This window comes from Lathyrus oleraceus, chromosome 3 (genome assembly GCF_024323335.1).
Source record: "Lathyrus oleraceus cultivar Zhongwan6 chromosome 3, CAAS_Psat_ZW6_1.0, whole genome shotgun sequence".
Taxonomy (NCBI): Eukaryota; Viridiplantae; Streptophyta; class Magnoliopsida; order Fabales; family Fabaceae; genus Lathyrus; species Lathyrus oleraceus.
The window spans coordinates 155,183,729-155,203,260 of record NC_066581.1 but is presented as its reverse complement, the minus strand read 5'-3'; the positions used below and the strand labels follow the sequence as shown (position 1 = coordinate 155,203,260).

The following is a 19,532-nucleotide window of genomic DNA, read 5'->3' as shown; positions in this document are numbered from 1 at the left end:
GATTCAAGATGAGATTTTCTTGAAATGGAAGTCACCTTATTTTATTTTTGTTGAGGATTTAGTGACCTCTTATGATTGATTTTTTTATATCTCTAATTTTGTTTGGACCACTTCTTTAAAGCTTTTGGTCCATCAGGACGCCCTGCTTTTTGCCTAAGTCATTTTTTGCGGTGTTTGACTTAGCAGGATTTTTCTTCTTTTTTTTTTGAAAAATTGTGACTGCCATGTTATTGGTTATTGAGAAACAACCGTTATAATATTGGGTTTTTCACAACTTCTTTTACACTTTAAGTTGTGTGCGAAGGATATCATATGGTTGATCTCTTTAAGTGGGATGTTTCCTCTTGTAATTTAAATGCAAAGTCAGATTAACTGAAGAAACTACCCTTCCCCTGGTTAAGATTAAGGGTTTTAGTTCCGAAAGAAATATTAACTTTAAGGCTCAAAATGGTTGACTAGGGACTAACTCCTTATCTCTCTGGTGTTTGGGGATTTGAAACAATGCCTTACATCATCGACAAGGTTTTCTTCAAAAGCATACCACAATAATTTCAAGTGTTTCATTTTCATTATCCTCTTTCCAATCTTCGTTAACACAACAGTTTGATAAACAAAAGTGAATGAGAGAAGTTTTTTTTTGTTTTTAACATAAATGAAAAACAAGTGAATACAAATGGATTAATTCAAAAGATGTATAAAGATTTCATTAATCTTACCAATTCAAAGAAAACAATAATGCTTAAAAGAAACTATCAATCAACATGCAAGGAAATTACAAAAGAAATGATGAAGCAGCCAAATGAGTATCAGCTTTAGGGAATTGACTTCTTCCAACTTGATCCATTAACTTCGGGGGACACCCCTTGAATTCTTCGCACTTATCCGGGCGATAGGTTAACGTTCACCACTAAGCTTCCTTCTTGAAAGGCTATGTACCTATTATCAATCAATTGTTGTATTTTAGCTTTGAATGTGTTGCAGTCTTCAGTTGAATGCCCTTCTGATCCGACATGATATCCACATTGCACATTTGGGTCATACCCGGGTGGGTAAGGCTGTGGAACCGGGTTGAGAGACTTGGGAACCACCAACGAGATTTGAATCAGAGGCTGTAGAAATTGGCTATATGTCATGAGGATTGGATGACGAGGAGCATTTCTTCTTTCCAAGTTATTTCGAGGTCTAGGCTGACTTTGATGCTGCTTTCGACATCTCGGGCCTTGGGCTCGTTGATTTGGATGAGGAGAAAACCAAGATTGTTGATAATGAAGACCAAAAGGTAGTGGTTGCTGGTATGGGACTTTGAGCATTGCTAACTGCTCATTTTCAGCCACTCGTAGGTTGGGATATATAAGCTTTTTGACATTGGCACAACGATCTTCAAATTCTTTTCCTTCAATCTCATTGTTGGACGCAACCCTCTTGGATCCACTACTCACTTATCCCTTGCTTCCGTTGGCATGGGTCGTGACATTGGAAATATAAGGCGATATCTCAATGCTCTTATCGGGAAACGATGATATCTCGTTAGCCACATCTCTGACCTTTTCCTTGTGGAACAAAACCTTGAGGGGTTTCAGGGGTCCTTTGCCTTTCTCACTACCTAGCCCAGAAATCAAGATATGTGTACCTGCGCCTTCCTCCTTGAGTGTTGGTGACCTTAAGTCAATCAATCTTTGCATATTGAACTTAAAACTACTGCATTCCTCGATGGAGTGCCCCATTGTTCCAGTATGGTATCCGCACTTGACCTTCGGGTGATCTTCTTCAAAGACTAAGCTATTTTTGTTAATCAGTTCTCGTACCAAGGCTTTCAGCGCTAAGCAAGAATCCAAGTCACGTCCCACTGCCCCTTTATGAAATTCACATGTTGCATTTGGATTATACCATGGCAGGTATGGTGACGTAGGTGTGAGAGCTCGAGGGGTCACCAAAGCATTTTGGATCAACTGCTGGTAGAGCTTGCTATATGGCACCGAAGTCGGGTCATTGTGATCTTTGTTCCCATTGTTCTGATTCTGATTTTTGTTCCGAACCTGACTTCAGTGATTTTAAGGAGGAATAGCCAGAGGATATTGATGATGACGTCCTGAGGGAGGGCCATATTCTGGTAGACGAGGAGTTGCCATATAGAATTGTCTTTGACTCGGGGTAACACCATATGGATATGGAGAAGTAGCTCCCTCTGTTGCAGCAATGGGTATGGGATGACCCTATTTTCTCAATAAGGATTGCAGGGCTTCCACGACGCATCCCATTTGGCTCTTCAAAAGATTGTGTTCCTCCTTCAATACTTCTTGACTTTTCCTTAGCTCGTCCATCATCTCTTGAGACATGGTTCTTTATTCTAAATGCGTGTATGGAATCACTTTGCTGATCATGGACAAAGAATGGATGAGTTTTTTTTTTTGTATTTTTTTATGGAAAATGACATGCATTCTGATGAGATGCAGATGCGATGGAATATGAATAAATGCAATGCAAGCCATGTATATTTAGTTTTTTTTCAATACACAGGTTCAAAAGTATGAGGTACTGATGAATCTGATTGCTTCGTATGGAACAGGGTGCTCACTAGGTATGGTCTAGGGTTTCAAAAAAAGTTCCTAGAGTCATGGATCCATTCGACTGTTTGCTGCCTGTGGCAACTTACTTGTCGGGCATCAACTCCATCAAAATAATCTATTCTAATTTAGGTTCTCTCATCGATCCAACGAGAAATTCATCTCGCGGACCCACACTACGCAACCATCGTTCCTAGTTGTGCAAAGGATTAAGGTTCTATAAATGGTTCTTAGAGTCATGGATCCTAATGAAAATATCGAAGCTTACGGCAACTTACTTGTCGGGAGACAACATCCTCCCGAGGATCTACTCTAAGCAAGGTTCTCGTACTGACCCAATGAGAAATTCATCTCGTGGACCCGCACTACTCAACCTCGTCTTATCTTATGTTTTTACTCGAGATTCGGGTAAAAAGTATTTCCCACAAGGTTTGCAATCAGAGTATCCAAGTAACAAAGCATAATGGAATCAATACAACGGATTATATCAATATGATAATAAAGATAGCAAAAGCAATAAAGAAAATCCACACAAATAAACAAACAAAGGCACACAAACGACTTAACTAGGCTTGACTCACTTAGGGAAATAGAAATCCCCAACAGATTCTCCATCTGTCGCACCTCGAAAAAATGAGAACACGACCTAGCGAAGCGCAATCGTACGCTCGCAATGATGGAATGAACAGATTCGCCATCGAACATATATTTATTCCTAAGAAGGAGAGGGGAAATACCTATAAAACCCAAGAAAGAACGACAATGATTATAGTCGTCGCAACTAATATCAGAGTTCGGGAGTCGATTACGCAAGGAGAAGGTATTAGCACCCCTCACATCAGTTGTACTCAACGGGAACCATTAGGTTAGTTGTGCGCGCTAATGTCATCTTGAAATGTTAGGCTTCTCGAATTGTTATGAGGGAAAGAATAATAGGATCAAAAGAAAAAGAAGATGCTTTTGAATTTTTTAATGAAGGGAAATAAACCTAAGTTTTTTATTAATGGGCCTGACAAGATTTTGCAATCCTGGCACACGTAGTTCTGGGTAGAAAATGTTTGTTTGTTGGTCGATTTTAGAGAAAGCTATATTGTATTAATCGACGAAAAACATTATTTTACCCAAAACAGATGAGGAGCGGACGCATACAACACATCAAATGGATTTACAAATCAACATTCGGAAAAACGTCACTTATCTCAAATCAATAATTATGGACGAAACATTGCTTTTCATCACCTTAAGATAAGATGTATTTTGTTTATGAAAAGGTTTTAAAGACCACACAACGATGAAGAAAAGAGTTTGATTGGTTGGATGTCTTTTTGGGTTTGAAAGACAAGTATTTATGACTTGCAAGCTCTTACAACTTGGGTCTAATACTCGGGACTACGTCTGAACCTTTCACACATGTAATCTTTTTCTTCCAATTTTAATTATGAAAATGGTTTGAATATTTACAAGTGTTTTGGAGAGAAGACAAATATTTATGGCTTACAAGCTCTTGCAACTTGGGCCTAATATTCGGGATTACGATTGGATATTTCATCCAAATAATCTTTTTCTTTCAATTTTATTTAAGAAAATACTTTGAAGAGATTGAAATTGATTATTGGATGTTATGTTAGTGAGATAATTATTTACATATGTTAGGGTATGGATATGGATGAAGAAATTTCCTAATTAGTTGACTTAACACAATCTGATTGATTAAACAATTAATCAAATAATCTACTTAACAAAAACAATTAATTATTTAAAGTCTAATAAACTAATCAAGTAAAAATTTAATCAATTAATTAACTATTATCTTAAATAATTAAATTAAACAAAAAAAATAAAAAAATAAAATAAAAGGAGATAATCAAAAGAAGTCCACGCATAGGTATGTGGGTGCAAAAATAAAGCATGGACCTAAACTCAATCTAAATATAAATAACCCTAGATAACCTAAAATAAACCATATTATAGTAATAATATATATTATGAAAAATGAAAAAAATAAAAAAGTAAACTCACAAATATATATATATATATATATATATATATATATATATATATATATATATATATATATATATATATATATATATATATATATATATAGAGAGAGAGAGAGAGAGAGAGAAGTAAGTAGTTTATATTCCAAGAAGTAAAAAAACTAAAAATATATAAATATAACTTTAAAATTATAAGTATATTATCTACGGTCAAATACTAAATACTAAAAACATAAATAAGTAATAAAAAAATTAAAAATTGAAGAAAGATGGTGTATATGTGGAGTTGTTGCAAGAGGCGATGAGAGGTGTGTTGTGGTGGAGTTTATCGGTGGGAGTTTGGAAGAGAGGGGAGATGAGGGTTTCGTAAAAAAAAAATTCATATAAATATAGAGAAATCTTTAACAGATTTAAAAAAAAGGTTATGTTTAGAATGGTAAAATAATGCTTACCCTTCAAATATTTTTAATTTTTAAAATACTATAATAATAAAAATTATATTTAAACAATTTGTCTAAGTCCTCTAAAACACCAAAACTTTCCAAAACTTTCGTCAAATTTAAATTTGAAATTTCCAAATTTCGAGGGATTTTGGTGTTAAATAAACACAACCTCTCCAAAACCCTCCCAACTAAACTCTTTATGTTATTTTCACTAAATCCTTTCTATTTTTCAAACTCTTTCCCTCCCCTCACCTCTAAGCTCCCAAACAAAACCTTATAAATTTAAGAATTTAATTCTCTGATCCAATACAAATAAGTGGTTTAACCCCACAAGCAATTACATCTTTTAGATATTGGCATTTTTCATCATCGGTATTTAAGAGACCAATATTATGTATGAGATTGAGAAGTGTTAAAAACAAAACATCCAATATAATGTTATAAAAGTGTGAAAACTTACACCGATCAATGGTTTGTAATCATCCTATTAGTAATAATAACATTATTACGCCAGAGAATACAAATTTGCATTATATATAATAGAACTAAATATTATATATATTGATTGATACACATTGTTGGTAAATAATATAATAGAAATTGTCTTTATTATTTGAAAATGTTATATTATGTTAACATACATGACCGTCAGGGACCTTTCTTCCGTATATATTGAGTAATAATTTTATAGGAACATTAATGTCTATTCCCAAAATATCACCTTTAATTATTGTTCAAAGGCACGCATGGGCTTCAACATCAATAAGACAAGCGATGAGGGAGCAACATGGTTTGCATTATGGAGCGTCAATTACAATGGACACTAAATCTTTTAACACATTGACGCAAACACGGAGATCAGGACATTGCTTCAATTTTGAAGTAATTGACACTGACACACGAGCAGAGCTAACACTAGCAGAGAAGAGGATGTTAACAAAAAAGATGACGATGATAATGAATGCAACATTCTTTGAACTCATGTTAAAATTAGATGTTTTTATATGCTTTATGAATTCTTTTGAAGTATTGAATTTTATTTGTGATTTGAATCAAGATTCAAGGATATTATTTATAAGCAAATTAAATTGATTTTAGAATTATTTTAAAATCATGTTTTTTTATTAGTGGTTTTATTAATTTTTCTTTAGCTTCTAAGCTTATTATATATTGTATATAAAATATTGTATTTTATAGCTATATATTATATAATTTTTTTTAATAATATAATATATCAATAAGAAATATTAAAATCTATACTTGAGTTAATATTAAAAGAGTATTATGATGCATGGCGTGTCTAGAAACGTTTCTCCTACTCTTTTTCTATATCTTTTAATTTAACTAGACAAATACCCGTGCTTTTTGCACGGGTTTGTTTTAAGTGATAATGTCAAAGAATTGTTACTAAAATATATAATAAATATTATATATAATTAAGAAAATAATGTTAAAATTGATAGAATTAATATTACATAATAAAAGGGGTAAATGATATGCTTTTATTGAATAATCTAAACACTTTTAACATAGTTGAATAAAATTATAATAGTTATTGTGATTTAACTTTTAATACATGTCCTAAATTATCATGATTACTTTTATTCAAATTAGTGTAAGATTCGATTTTGAGTTGAAATATTGTGTCATATTTTATTTATATTTATTAATGACAAATTTTTGTCGTGTTTTATTACATAAATCAATAAAAACATATGTGTCTATTATTTTTTATATATTAATAAAAGATACGTGTCTCGTTATTGTCTATATGTTTTCTTGTATTTTTTAAGTATATTTGATCTGTCCCATATTTTTTTTAAATGATAAATAAATAATTGACTCAATTGTCTTTTATGTATCAATGATAAACATGTATCTTGTGGTAACTTATTCATTGGATAAATTGTACACTACCACACATTTTTAACAGATTTATTTTTAATAATTTTAATAGATTTGAATAAAATTGAAGTTTAAAAATAATTATATCTATTGGATTATAATTTTCTTATTTTAATTTTATAATTTTAATAAAAAATATAATTATAATAAATTTTTTAATAAATATTATTTATTCTATTAAACTCAATTTAATATTTTATAATATTTTTTAGATAAAAAATATAATTTTGTATAATTTTTTAGTCAAAATACTACTCTTTGTTTTATCTCACTGTTTGGAACATTAAGAATTTATTTTCAAAGTATAAAATAAATCATTGTTATATTTAATTTTAACTTGAAGGTTGAATCTATAGTTTTTTATTTAAACATGATTAATACATTAAAAGTTATTGATCAAGTCACTTTTACATAAACATATTTTAAAAAAATTATTTTTACATTCAACTCACTTATAAGTAATATTTTTTTAAAATAATCGGTTAAAAACAAATAATTGTTTTATGTATATGAATATATGTATCAATGACTTTTTGGATGATTCTTTTTTTTATAATAACCATAAAAATTATAATTTCTTTAGATTGTTCTCATTTTTATGCCGATGATATTAAAAAAATTATTAAATTTAATGACTTATTTAATAACAAATACTTCTCTTCTATATTAAATTTGTAATAAACTTAAATTAATAATTTTTAATAAACTCAAATTATTAAGTTATAATTATTTTATTCTTGTAATTAAAATATCAAAAAAATATTATACAAATATTTGTGGTATCTATAGATCGTAAGAAAAATATAATTAGTATATATAATTTTTTCTCAATTATATATAAACATTATTAGAAAATATTAGTTTTAGAGGGAAGACTCGTTTTGATTCTTCGTAAAAATTATAGAATCCAATTTAATTATCGAGAAATAAAAAGATTCTATTTAATCTCTTACAAATTTTAACTGGGTCATTTAAGTCCTTGTGTTAATACTTTTTTCAAATCAATTTTTTTTTCAATTTTTCAATCGTGATTGGACTATCATGTGTATGCATTTTTTATTATTCATTTAAAAAAGTATTAATTAATTTTTATTTTAAATTGATTAATTGATAATTATTTAGTTTGAATTAATTCAAATTAAGTAAATATTTATTTGTGAGTTATTTGATATAATTAAATAAGTAAATAAGAAAATGCTTAATATTACAACAAATTATTGGAATTATTTGTCACCAATGTTTGTTGGCCTAATAGTAAAGACATATGATGTTGCTTAAAGGTATTTGAGTTTGATTCTTTCCAAGAAATATTTCGGCTTTTTTTTAATACTTCCAAATCTAAATTATTTAAAAATATAATAGAAATTTAAAATAAAAATAAATTTAATATTAAAAAAATGAAAAATAAAAAATAAAATCTAACGTGGTTAGCCACGTTATTATTAAAAAGACATAATTAGTCACCAGGTCCCATAAGTTAATTTTAAATTTCACTTTAGTTCCTTAATAAAAAATCGTTATAGTTTGGTCCCGTAATATTAGTTATGTTAGCAATGTTGGTCTCTTTCGTTAGTTTAGCTGAGAAAGTGTTAGTATTTACCAACGTGGCGTGCCAATTGTGTAATGACTCATCAAAATGATAAAAAAAATATTATTTAAGGGAATCCCTTATATCAAACATGACTATTATTTCTTTCTTGATATTCAAACGTCATTCTAGAATGTGATTCCAAAAAGTGATTCAAGATGTGTTGTTATGTTTACTTTCTTCCTCAATCCCATTGTGTATCTGTCTTGTCTGTGTTAAAATCAAGGTTATGTTGAACTTTCATCTTGTATCCGTTTCTAGGGTTTTAAACTTCATATTCTCCAATGTCAAAGTTGTCAAGCACTACTTCTATTGGATTAACTGAGACGGTTATTCATAGAAACAAGATGAGGGAGTGTTATTTTCGAAGAAGAAAGTGTCATTTGTATTGTGGGTGACATGAACAGTGTTAATTTTGGAGAAAAAAATTGGGATTGTAGAAATTACTGGAATCATATGCATAAGGGATGCAATTATTTCAAATGGTTAGATGATGATATTGTTGATGAAAGGGATCTAAAAATTCATATGCAAAAGAAGAAATTGTACAAATTGAAGAATAAAATCAGTCAGACTATAAGATTATTGAAAATGTCCATTATGGTTGGGATATTGAGCTTAGTGTTGAATGTTGTATTTGTAACAATGTATTTTTAGGTTTGGATTTTATCAGTCAATGAATTTATCTGACTTTTATGTGTATTTGTCATGAAATGTATCTGTCAAGATTATTATGTATGTTGGTTGCATTTGGAGAACAAAAGCACCTATTTGTAATGAGTTTAGGAATGAAATGAATTTGTCATGATGTTATTAGTGAAATGTTACTTTTGTTTCCAATGAACATATCAGAACATATGTAATTTTATGTAATGAGTTTATGAGTTAAATGTAACATAACCATAAGTCATAACAAAACGTTCCTTTATAAGGACTTTTGTAAGGGTTTTGAGATAAATTGGTGTTTCATCATGCTGAAGAAGAGAATAAGAGGTATATTTATTAAAAATCATGTTTGACAGTTTCAGAAATGAACTTCCGAAATTGATTGACATGCAAAGGTGGTAGGTTTTCAAATTCCAACTTCACAAATCCAGAAATGCACTTCCGGATTTGTCGTTGAATTGTTAAATTAGAAATATATTGATAGAGTGAGTCCGGAGATGCATATTCGAAATAAATTTTGAGAAAAATATCGGGTGAGACTCAATTGGGGCGTAATTTGGTGAGACTCGGGGTGTGTCCAGAACTGCATTTTCAGAATCAGTGGGACATTTTTAAACTTTCATATGGTGTTTTTTCATCACTTACAGTGGGATAAACAACTCCCTTAGTCTTTGTTTGGGAGTTTAGAAGAGAGGGGAAATGAGGGTTTCGTAAAAAAAAATTGTTATAAATATAGAAAAATCTTTAACATATTTAAAAGAAAGTTTATGTTTAGAATGGTAAAATAATGCTTACCCTTAAAATATTTTTAATTTTTAAAATACTATATTAACAAAAATTATATTTAAACAATTTGTCTAAATCCTCTAAAAAATCAAAACTTTCCAAAACTCTCTTCATATACAAATTTGAATTTTCCAAATTTCGAGGGATTTTGGTGTTAAATAAACACAACCTCTCCAAAACCCTCCCAACTAAATTCTTTATGTTATTTGCACTGAATCCTTTCTATTTTTCAAACTCCTCACCTCCCATCTCCCAAACAAAACAGTACAAATTTAAGAATTTAATTCTCTGATCCAATACAAATAAGTGGCTTAACCCCACAAGAAATGACATGTTTTAGATATTGGTATTTTTCATCATCAGTATTTAAGAGACCAGTATTATGTATGAGATTGAGAAGTGCTAAAAACAAAACGTCCAATAGAATGTTATAAAAGTGTAAAAAGTTACACTGATCAATGGTTTGTAATCATCCTATTAGTAATAATAACATTATTGCACCAGAGAATACAAATTTGCATTATATATAATAGAACTAAATATTATATATATTGATTGATACACATTGTCGATAACTAATATAATAGAAATTGTCTTTATTATTTGAAAATGCTATATTATGTTAACATACATGGCCGTAAGGGACCTTTCGTCCGCATATATTGAGTAATAATTTTATAGGAATATTAATGTCTATTCCCAAAATATCACCTTTAATTACTGTGCAAAGGCACCCATGGGCTTCAACATCAATAAGACCAGCGATGAGGGAGCAACATGGTTTGCATTGTGGAGCGCCAATTACAATGGACACTAAATCTTTTAACACATTGACACAAACACGCAAATCAGGACATTGCTTCAATTATGAAGTAACTGACACTGGCACTCGAGCAGAGCTAAGACTAGCAGAGAAGAGGATGTTAACCAAAAAGATGACGATGATAATGGATGCAACATTCTTTGAACCCATGTTAAAATTAGATGTTTTTATATGCTTTATGAATTCTTTTGAAGTGTTGAATTTTATTTGTGATTTGAATCAAGATTCAAGGATATTATTTATAAGCAAATTAAAGGGATTTTAGAATTATTTTAAAATCATGTTGTTTTATTAGTGATTTTATTAATTTTTCTTTAGCTTCTAAGCTTATTATACATTGTATATAAAATATTGTATTTTATAGCTATTTATTATATAAATCTTTTAATAATATAATAAGTCAATAAGAAATATTAAAACATATACTTGAATTAATATTAAAAGAGTATTATGATGCATGGCGTGTCTAGGAACTTTTCTCCTACTCTTTCTATATCTTTTAATTTAACTAGACAAATAGCCGTGCTTTTTCCACGGGTTTGTTATAAATGATAATATCAAATAATTGTTACTAAAATATATGATAAATATTATATATAATTAAGAGTATAATTTTAAAAGAATGTAATTGATAGAATTAATATTAAATAATAAAAGGGGTAAATGATATACTTTTATTGAATAATCTAAACACTTTTAACATAGTTGAGTAAAATTATAATAGTTATTGTCATTTAATTTTTAATACATGTCCTAAATTATCATGATTATTTTTATACAAATTAGTGTAAGATTCGATTTAGGGTTGAAATATTATCTCATATTTTATTTATATTTATTAATGATGATTTTTTGTCGTGTTTTATTACATAAATCAATAAAAACATATGTGTCTATTATGTTTTATATATTAATAAAAGATACGTGTCTCGTATTTTTCTATATATTTTCTTGGATTTTTTAAGTATATTTGATCTGTCTCATATTTTTTATAATGATAAGTAAATAATTCACTCATAATTTTTTATGTACCAATGATAAAGATGTGTCTTGTGGTAACTTATTCATTGTATAAATTATACACTACAACACATTTTTAACCGGTTTATTTTTAATAATTTTAATAGATTTGATTAAAATCGAAGTTTAAAAATAATTAAATCTATTGTATTATAATTGTTCTTATTTTAATTTTATACTTTTAGTAAAAAATATAATTATAATAAATATTATTTATTCTAATAAATTCAATTTAATATTTTATAATTATTTTGAGATAAAAAGTTTAATTTTTTAGTCAAATTACTACTCTTTGTTTTATCTCACCGTTTGGAACATTAAGAATTTATTTTTGAAGTATAAAATAAACCTTTATTATGTTTGATTGTTCTCCCATATAATTTATATTTCCTCTAAAATTAATTTTAACTTGAAGGTTGAATTTATAACTTTTGATTTAAACATGATTAACACATTAAAAGTTATTGATCAAGTCGCTTTTACATAACCATATTTAAAAATAAACAATTTTTTTACATTCAACTCACTTATAAGTAATATTAATTTTATAAATAAAATACATCCAAAAATAATTTTTATCACAACTGAATTTAACTTGATTAAATTTAAATAATTTATAAATTGATTAATAACAAATAATTGTTTTATGTATATGAACTATATATATCAATGACTTTTTTAATGATTCATTTTTTTAAATAAATAACTATAAAAATTATAATTTCTATAGTATAATTATTCTCATTTTTATGGCGATGATATTAAAAAAAATAATTAAATTTAATGACTTATTTAATAACAAATACTTCTTTTGTATATTAAATTTTTAATAAACTAAAATTAATAATTTTTAATAAACTCAAATTATTAAGTTATAATTATTTTATTCTTATATTTAAAAATATCAAAAAAATATTATACAAATATTTGTCGTATCTATAGATCATAAGAAAATTATAATTAGTATATTAGAATTTTTTTCTCAATTATATATAAACATTATTAGAAAATGTTAGTTTTAGAGGGAAGACTCGTTTTGATTCCTCGTAAAAATTATAGAATCCAATTTTTATATCGAGAAATAAAAAGACTCTATTTAATATCTTACAAATTTTAATTGGGCCATATTAGTTTCGGTGTTGATATTTTTTTCAAATAAAATTAGTTTTTTTATTTTAAAATCGTGATTGGACTATCATGTATATGAATTTTTTATTTTTCATTTAAAAATAATAATTAATTAATTTTTATTTTTAATTAATTAATTGAATTACTATTAAATTAATTGATTATTATTTAGTTTGAATTAATTTAAATTGAGTAAATATTGATTTGTGTGTTATTTGATATAAGTAAATAAGTAAATAATAAAATGCTTAATATTTCTACAAATTATTGGAATTATTTATCACCAATGAATGTTGGCCTAATGGTAAAGACATTCGATGTTGCTTAAAGGTCTTTGAGTTTTTTTTTCCAAGAAATATTTTGGCTTTTTTTAATCGTTCCAAATCTAAATTATTTAAAAATAAAACAAAAAATAAAATTAAAAATTAATTTAATATTTAAACAATGAATAATAAAAAATAAATTATAACGTGGTTAGCCACGTTATTATTAAAAAGACATAATTAGTCCCCAGACCCAATAATAGTTTGGTCCCGTAATATTACTTAGGTTAGTAATGTTGGTCTCTTCCGTTAGTTTAGCTGAGAAAACGTTAGTATTTTCCAACGTGGCGTTTGAAATTCAAAGTTACTCCAGTCCACCCGGTCAAGGTGATTTTGCCTTCAATAATGACTTAATCCAATAATCTAGAAAGATCACAACAAAAACGTCTAAGAGAATAGTGATCTCTTAGCCCTCTCAAGTCTACGGACTTCACAAGTCACTTGAGGAAATATTCAACAACTATTTGAGAATTACAAGAAGGTGTTTAGTGCTTCTAGGTAAGTAATTTTAACACAACAAGAACAGTAAAAATTCACACTAAGAGCAACAACTCGTGTGAACAGATTTGAACAAGAATTAATGAAATATTGAATTTGAGTTTGTAGTATTCTTGTGTAATTGCTTCATACTTTTGTATGATGATGATTTGACCTTTATATAGTGCTTACGATATGATGTCATTGGCTGAAGCATTGATGTTGATATCTTGCCAATGATGGGACTTAATTGACATTAAGTTTGTTGTCCTTTCCATAGAGATTTGGAAGAGTATTTATTCTTCTCCAAATAAAGATTAATACCATATATGGAATACTTTGTTGATAAGTCTTGAAGTTGATCTGTTAGGCGTGAATCAAAGTGTGCGGAATCTAGATCTTCTTGTAGAACATGTATTTTTCAGATAGTTGTTCGAAGTGATTTACTTCAGAAGTTCTTGATTAATCTTCAGATGTATGGATCAACAGAGTAACAATGCATGGAATCCTTCTGATTCAGAGTATCTGAGTCTTCAAGCTTCAGATGTTGTGAATGTTGTTATCTTCAGAGTCAGAGCTACTGCTTTTAACTTTAAGTCAACTTTCTAGGCTTGTGTGATAGCAAATATTGTTTTGTCAGATCCATTTCTTGTTAGAGTCCTGCTTACTTAGGGAAATTTGTTAGGGTACCGAAATGTTTCATCCTTTGTTATCATCAAAACTTAGAGATGAATTGTAGACACAAAATCTTGTTCTAACAATCTCCCCCTTTTTGATGATGACAAAAACTTCAGACTGTTGATGAAACAATTATACTTAAAAAAATTAAAAGGAGTTATCTCAAAGTCAGATGTATGATGACTCCCCCTGAGATAGACAATCTCCCCCTAAATCTGATACTTAAGAAGGTTTAGAGGTTCTTACCAGATCTTCTTATATTGCTTAACTTGTTTCTCACATGTTTTACTTAGATACTTCCTGCAAAACTTTAGACTTCATAATAACAGTTTTTGAATGTACACAATGCTTTATGAGGCTTAGATATTATTTCATCGAAGGCCATTTAATTATTTCTCCCCCTTTTTGTCAAACTAAAAAAGACATAGCAAAACAAGTTAATGTAAGACAAACTTCATTCATAAGGGAAAAGTACAAATAAGAGGAAAAAAAACTTAGATTAAAAGCATACAGATTAAACACTTAGAGAAAGATACCAAATAAATCCTAATGTTCTTAAGGGTTCGGAGGAGGCGGCATCCTCTACAGCAGCTGAGTCAGCAGATTCTGAATGTTGGAGTTGACAGAGTCCTGTTGATCCAGCCTAGCTCTCACAATCTGTTGTTCTTTCTGGAGTTCCTCCAGAGTCTTCAACACCAGTGGAGAAAACTCAGAATGAGATGATTCACCCTGAGTCAGAGCTACGTCCTTTGCCTTGGCAGCTTCTTCTGCAGTAATGTGTGCTGCTTCTTCAGCATCAACCTTGACTTTGGCTTCAGCTTCAGCAGCAGCCTCAGCGGCAACCTTTTCTTCAACTTCTTTTCTCGCTTTCTCTTCTGCTTCTAATCTAGCCTTTTCCTCTGCTTCCATGTGAGCTCTCTCTTCTGCCTCTCTGGCCAGACGAGCCTCTGGCCTCTCTCTCTAGCTTCTCTGATAAAGTCATTTCTGACTTATTCAGAGAGGCCTTTCAGCTTGAAAGCCTCAGATGGCATCCATATGATAACTCTATTCCAGTGAATCCTTACTTCAAAGGGATTATCACTTAGTTTAGAGTTTGCAGATAGTGATATGAGCTTCTCCACTGAAGACTCAGCAAATAAGGCTACCGCCTCTTCCAGGGTGGGGAGGGTTGGTTCTAGGTCAGAGGAGGGAAGGATAGTTTCTGGAGGGATGGGGTTGGTTTTAGTGGGAGAGTCAGATTTTTGGGTAGTTTGGGGTTCATACACAAATTCATTTGGTGGTTCTGTTTGAGGTTCAGATGGTTGTTTGGGTTGGGATTCAGATGGTTGATCTGGTTGAGGTTCAGATGGAGATGGGATAGAGGTTTTTGGCTTAGATGGGTTTAGGTTAGAGAGAGCGTGGGCTTGGAGTTGAGCAAGTGTTGGGGATTGAGGATCAGGTGGTTGTGGCTTGTCAAAATTAGAAGATATGTCATAGTAAGGTGGAGAGGAGGGAGTTGAAGAAGGTGGTGGTATTGGTGCATTGAAGAGTAAGGCCTTAGAGATAGGTAGTGTTGTGGCGGTGAGATTAAAAGGTTGGAGGGGAGGTAAGGGTGGGTTAGAGTGATGAGATTCAGAGGGATTTGAGGTGGAGGTTGTGGGTTTAGAGGGAGTATACATGGAAGTATGTAGAGGCATGGAGGAAGATAGTTGCCTTAATTTTAAAGTAGGAGTTTCAGAGGGGTGAGACTTACTTGAGATAGGAGAGCCCAAATGCGTTGGCATTCTGGTTGCTGATGGTTCTCCCAGCTTCAAGGTCTTTGACTTCTTCAACTTCTCAGATGGCTCTCTTTTCCTCTTCATAAAGTTTGGTGGCTGCTCTGGGAGCCAGTCCACGTAGAAGTCAGAGATGTGTACCCCTTGAGCTGCCAGGTCCTGAAGATAGTGGGAGATGACCTCAGGGGGATCTATCTTAGAGAACAAATAGAGACCATTGGGTATCTTCCTCTAATCCTTCAGAGCTTCCCAAGAGGTGTCCAGAGATGGCTTAACCAAAACTCTCTCAATGATGCCCATGCTCTTCAAATTTCTTGAGTTCAGAGGCTTGTCGGTGTCAACCGTCACATCTTCCATCAGATTGTAGGATATCAGATGATCCACCAATCTGCTTTCGATCAGAACGTAGAAGATGAGCCTTCCCAGAGGAATGTAGTTTCTGGGCTTCATGTGATTTCTGGTATCCCGGACGGAATCTCTCAGATACTTGAATAATAAGATTGGCATATTCAGCTTGAGTCCTTTGTGGAGGCAGTAGAGGATACATTTTTGGTTGGTGATGATGTAGTCTGAAGAATTTGAGGTTGGACGGTGGTGAATGGTACCCAGAATGATCTTCAGCCATACTCTCAGATTCTGGTGAAGTTCTTTGTTCTTAGAGGATTTGCCTTTTGTGCTTTGTTTGTAGATGGTGAAAATAATCTCCTGGGACATGTATCTTGCCCTAGGGTTTATGTTGTAGATCCTTCTTCCCCCAGTCTTCTCAATGTTCAAAATTTTTACAATTGATTTCTCAGTGATGACCATCTTCACCCCCAGAACGTGTGAGACGATGCAATGGTCATCACAATATGCGAATCTCCAGAACTCCTTGACCAGAAAGGTGTAGATTGGACCATGGAGTCCTTGAAAGTAGTTTTCCCAGCCTTATTTTCTTAGTTCCTCCGTGAGATCAATACCATTACGTTTCATGTTCTCGAAATTCACAAGAGATTCACATAGAACTTCCAGTTTGTCAAAAGGAGTCGCAAGATGGATTTGTACTGAACGATCAAGAATGTATGGTTCCTTGTTGACTGCAGTTGATGTTGTAGCAGTTTCAATGGTGGTTTGATGGGAAGTATTTGCATGTTGTTCAGTTGGTTCCATTTGTTGTGAGAAGTTGTACATTTGTTGTTGTTATGAATCCATGAAGAAGATGAAAAACAAGTGAAGAACAATGAAGAACCTTGGAGGGAGTTGGTAACAAGGGTTTTGTGTTGGATTGTGAGTGAAAAAGTGTGAGAGTGAGAGTGGTGACAATTATATATACATAAGGTTAACATGCAAAAAAAAATAATTTAATGGGAATAGTAAACAACATACATTAATGAGCATAGAAATTGAGTTAACACGCGATGGGGAAATTAATTTCAACTAATGATGGATGTCTAATCCCAAAAATAAACACACAGCTCGAGAAGATCTCAATAGTTTGACTCTTGAGTTCTGTGCTAGACAGTTGTCTAGAAGATTCAAGGTCAAACGCAAGAAAGGCCACGTGTTGATATATCTGTCTTCAGGAAAACCAAAAGGTTTTGATCCTGAGGATTTCTGATTCAGATTGCTTCTAACTGATAGAAGTATCAGAGTCAGACCCAGATACTAGAAGGATTTTAAGTTTGAGCCTATTTTGACACTTTAGAGAGGGAGCATATATTTTTGACTCATTCTGGGCAATCTTCCATGTTTAAATGTTTCAAAATGAGTGAGAATCTATCTTCAGCTAGGGGTTTTGTGAAGATATTAGCCCGTTGGTGGTCTGTATCAATGAATTTTAAAGTTATTGCCCCTTTCTGAACATAGTCTTTGATAAAATGATGTTTAATTTCTATGTGCTTTGCTTTGGAGTGCAGAATAGGGTTATTACTTAAGCTAATGGCAGCAGTGTTGTCACAAAAGATAGAAATGTTACTCTTATATATCTTAAGGTCCTCTAGTTGATTCTTCATCCAGAGCATCAGAGTAGTGCATAATGAAGATGAAATATATTATACTTCTGCAGTAGAGAGTGATATAGTTGATTGTCTTTTTCTAGCCCAAGAGATGAGGTTTCCTCCCAAAAATTGACAGTTTCCACATGTACTTTTTCATTCCAATCTATCTCCAGTGTAATCTGCATCACAATATCCTGAAAGCCTATACTCTGATGTTTTTTCATACATTAAGCCAAGGTGTGTTCCTTTCAGATACCTTAGGATTCTCTTAACAGTTGTTAGATGAGATTCCCTTAGATCTGACTGGAATCTGGCACAGAGACAAATGCTGAACAGAATGTCTGGACGTATAGCAGTCAGATAGATAAGAGAGCATATCATACCACGATAGAGCTTCTGACAAACCTTTTGACTTACCTCTTCTTTCTCTAGAATGCAGGTAGGATGCATGGGAGTCTTTGCTGGTTTACTTCCTGACATTTCAAATTTCTTCAGAATGTTGTAAGACCCTAATTTTGTCCCTAAGATCCCTCATGGCATCATAACATTGCATTTGCATTGCCTCAAGGATCCTTAGCATCTTGGTTCCCTTTACCTTTGGGTGGGACTTCTTGAGAGTGGTTTGAGATCACCAAGCATGCTTGAATTGTATATCATTGTTTTTCTTATTGTGTTTACTAACCAAAAGCACAAAAATATGTCACTAACATCTTTTATTTGTAGCTTGAGCAATCACAAGGTCAAGAGCTTCAAGGAGATCACTTATGCAATGGTAAGGTCAAGAGGAGATGATAGAAAGCATGGTAATGGTTCCCAAAGCTCTCATCCATCAAGTATTCCCCCCTAACATCTCAATTTATCATTTTGATTAAAGCAAGTCAAAGGGTTTGAGGTCGGTTCCCCAAAGAAACCCTAATTCATCTGTGCACCACAATGCCTTACTCCTGAAGCAACCTCAGCCTATGATCAAATACAATCAAGGGAAGTTCTTTAATTCATCATTTCATGAATATTTGAACTTATTTTAGTGTCCTCAATCATCAATTCATCAAGGTATGAGTCATGGACTTGAGAAGTTGATCAGTCAATTCATCTGACTATTTTGAAATGCACTGAGACCTAACTTTTTATGTGTTGGTGAAATGGAGATGATTCCAAAAGCACAAATGTTCTTAAGGACAATATGGACAACTTTCATGTTCATCAAAAATTTATTTGAAGCTTGGAAGGCCATCTCCCATTCCAATACATTATAGGTCATTTTGACTGAAACCCTAATTTTGGGTCAACTTCCCAAGAACATAACTCATTCATTTTTTATGATTTTGAGGTGGGATAAAATGCATTGGAAATATTAAGATGTCTACTTCAAATGTTATGTTGAACAAAATTTCAAAATCT

The 19,532-nt window shown here is 31.2% G+C and overlaps 1 protein-coding gene across 1 annotated transcript; it reads right to left on the bottom strand.

The window, feature by feature from the left end:
* Positions 1-15,390: 15,390 nt before the first annotated feature.
* LOC127130169 (uncharacterized) lies at positions 15,391-16,242 on the bottom strand. Its single transcript, XM_051059236.1, has one exon. The coding sequence runs from the start codon at positions 16,240-16,242 to the stop codon at positions 15,391-15,393; it is 852 nt and encodes a 283-aa protein (XP_050915193.1).
* Between the last annotated feature and the right edge of the window lie 3,290 nt (positions 16,243-19,532).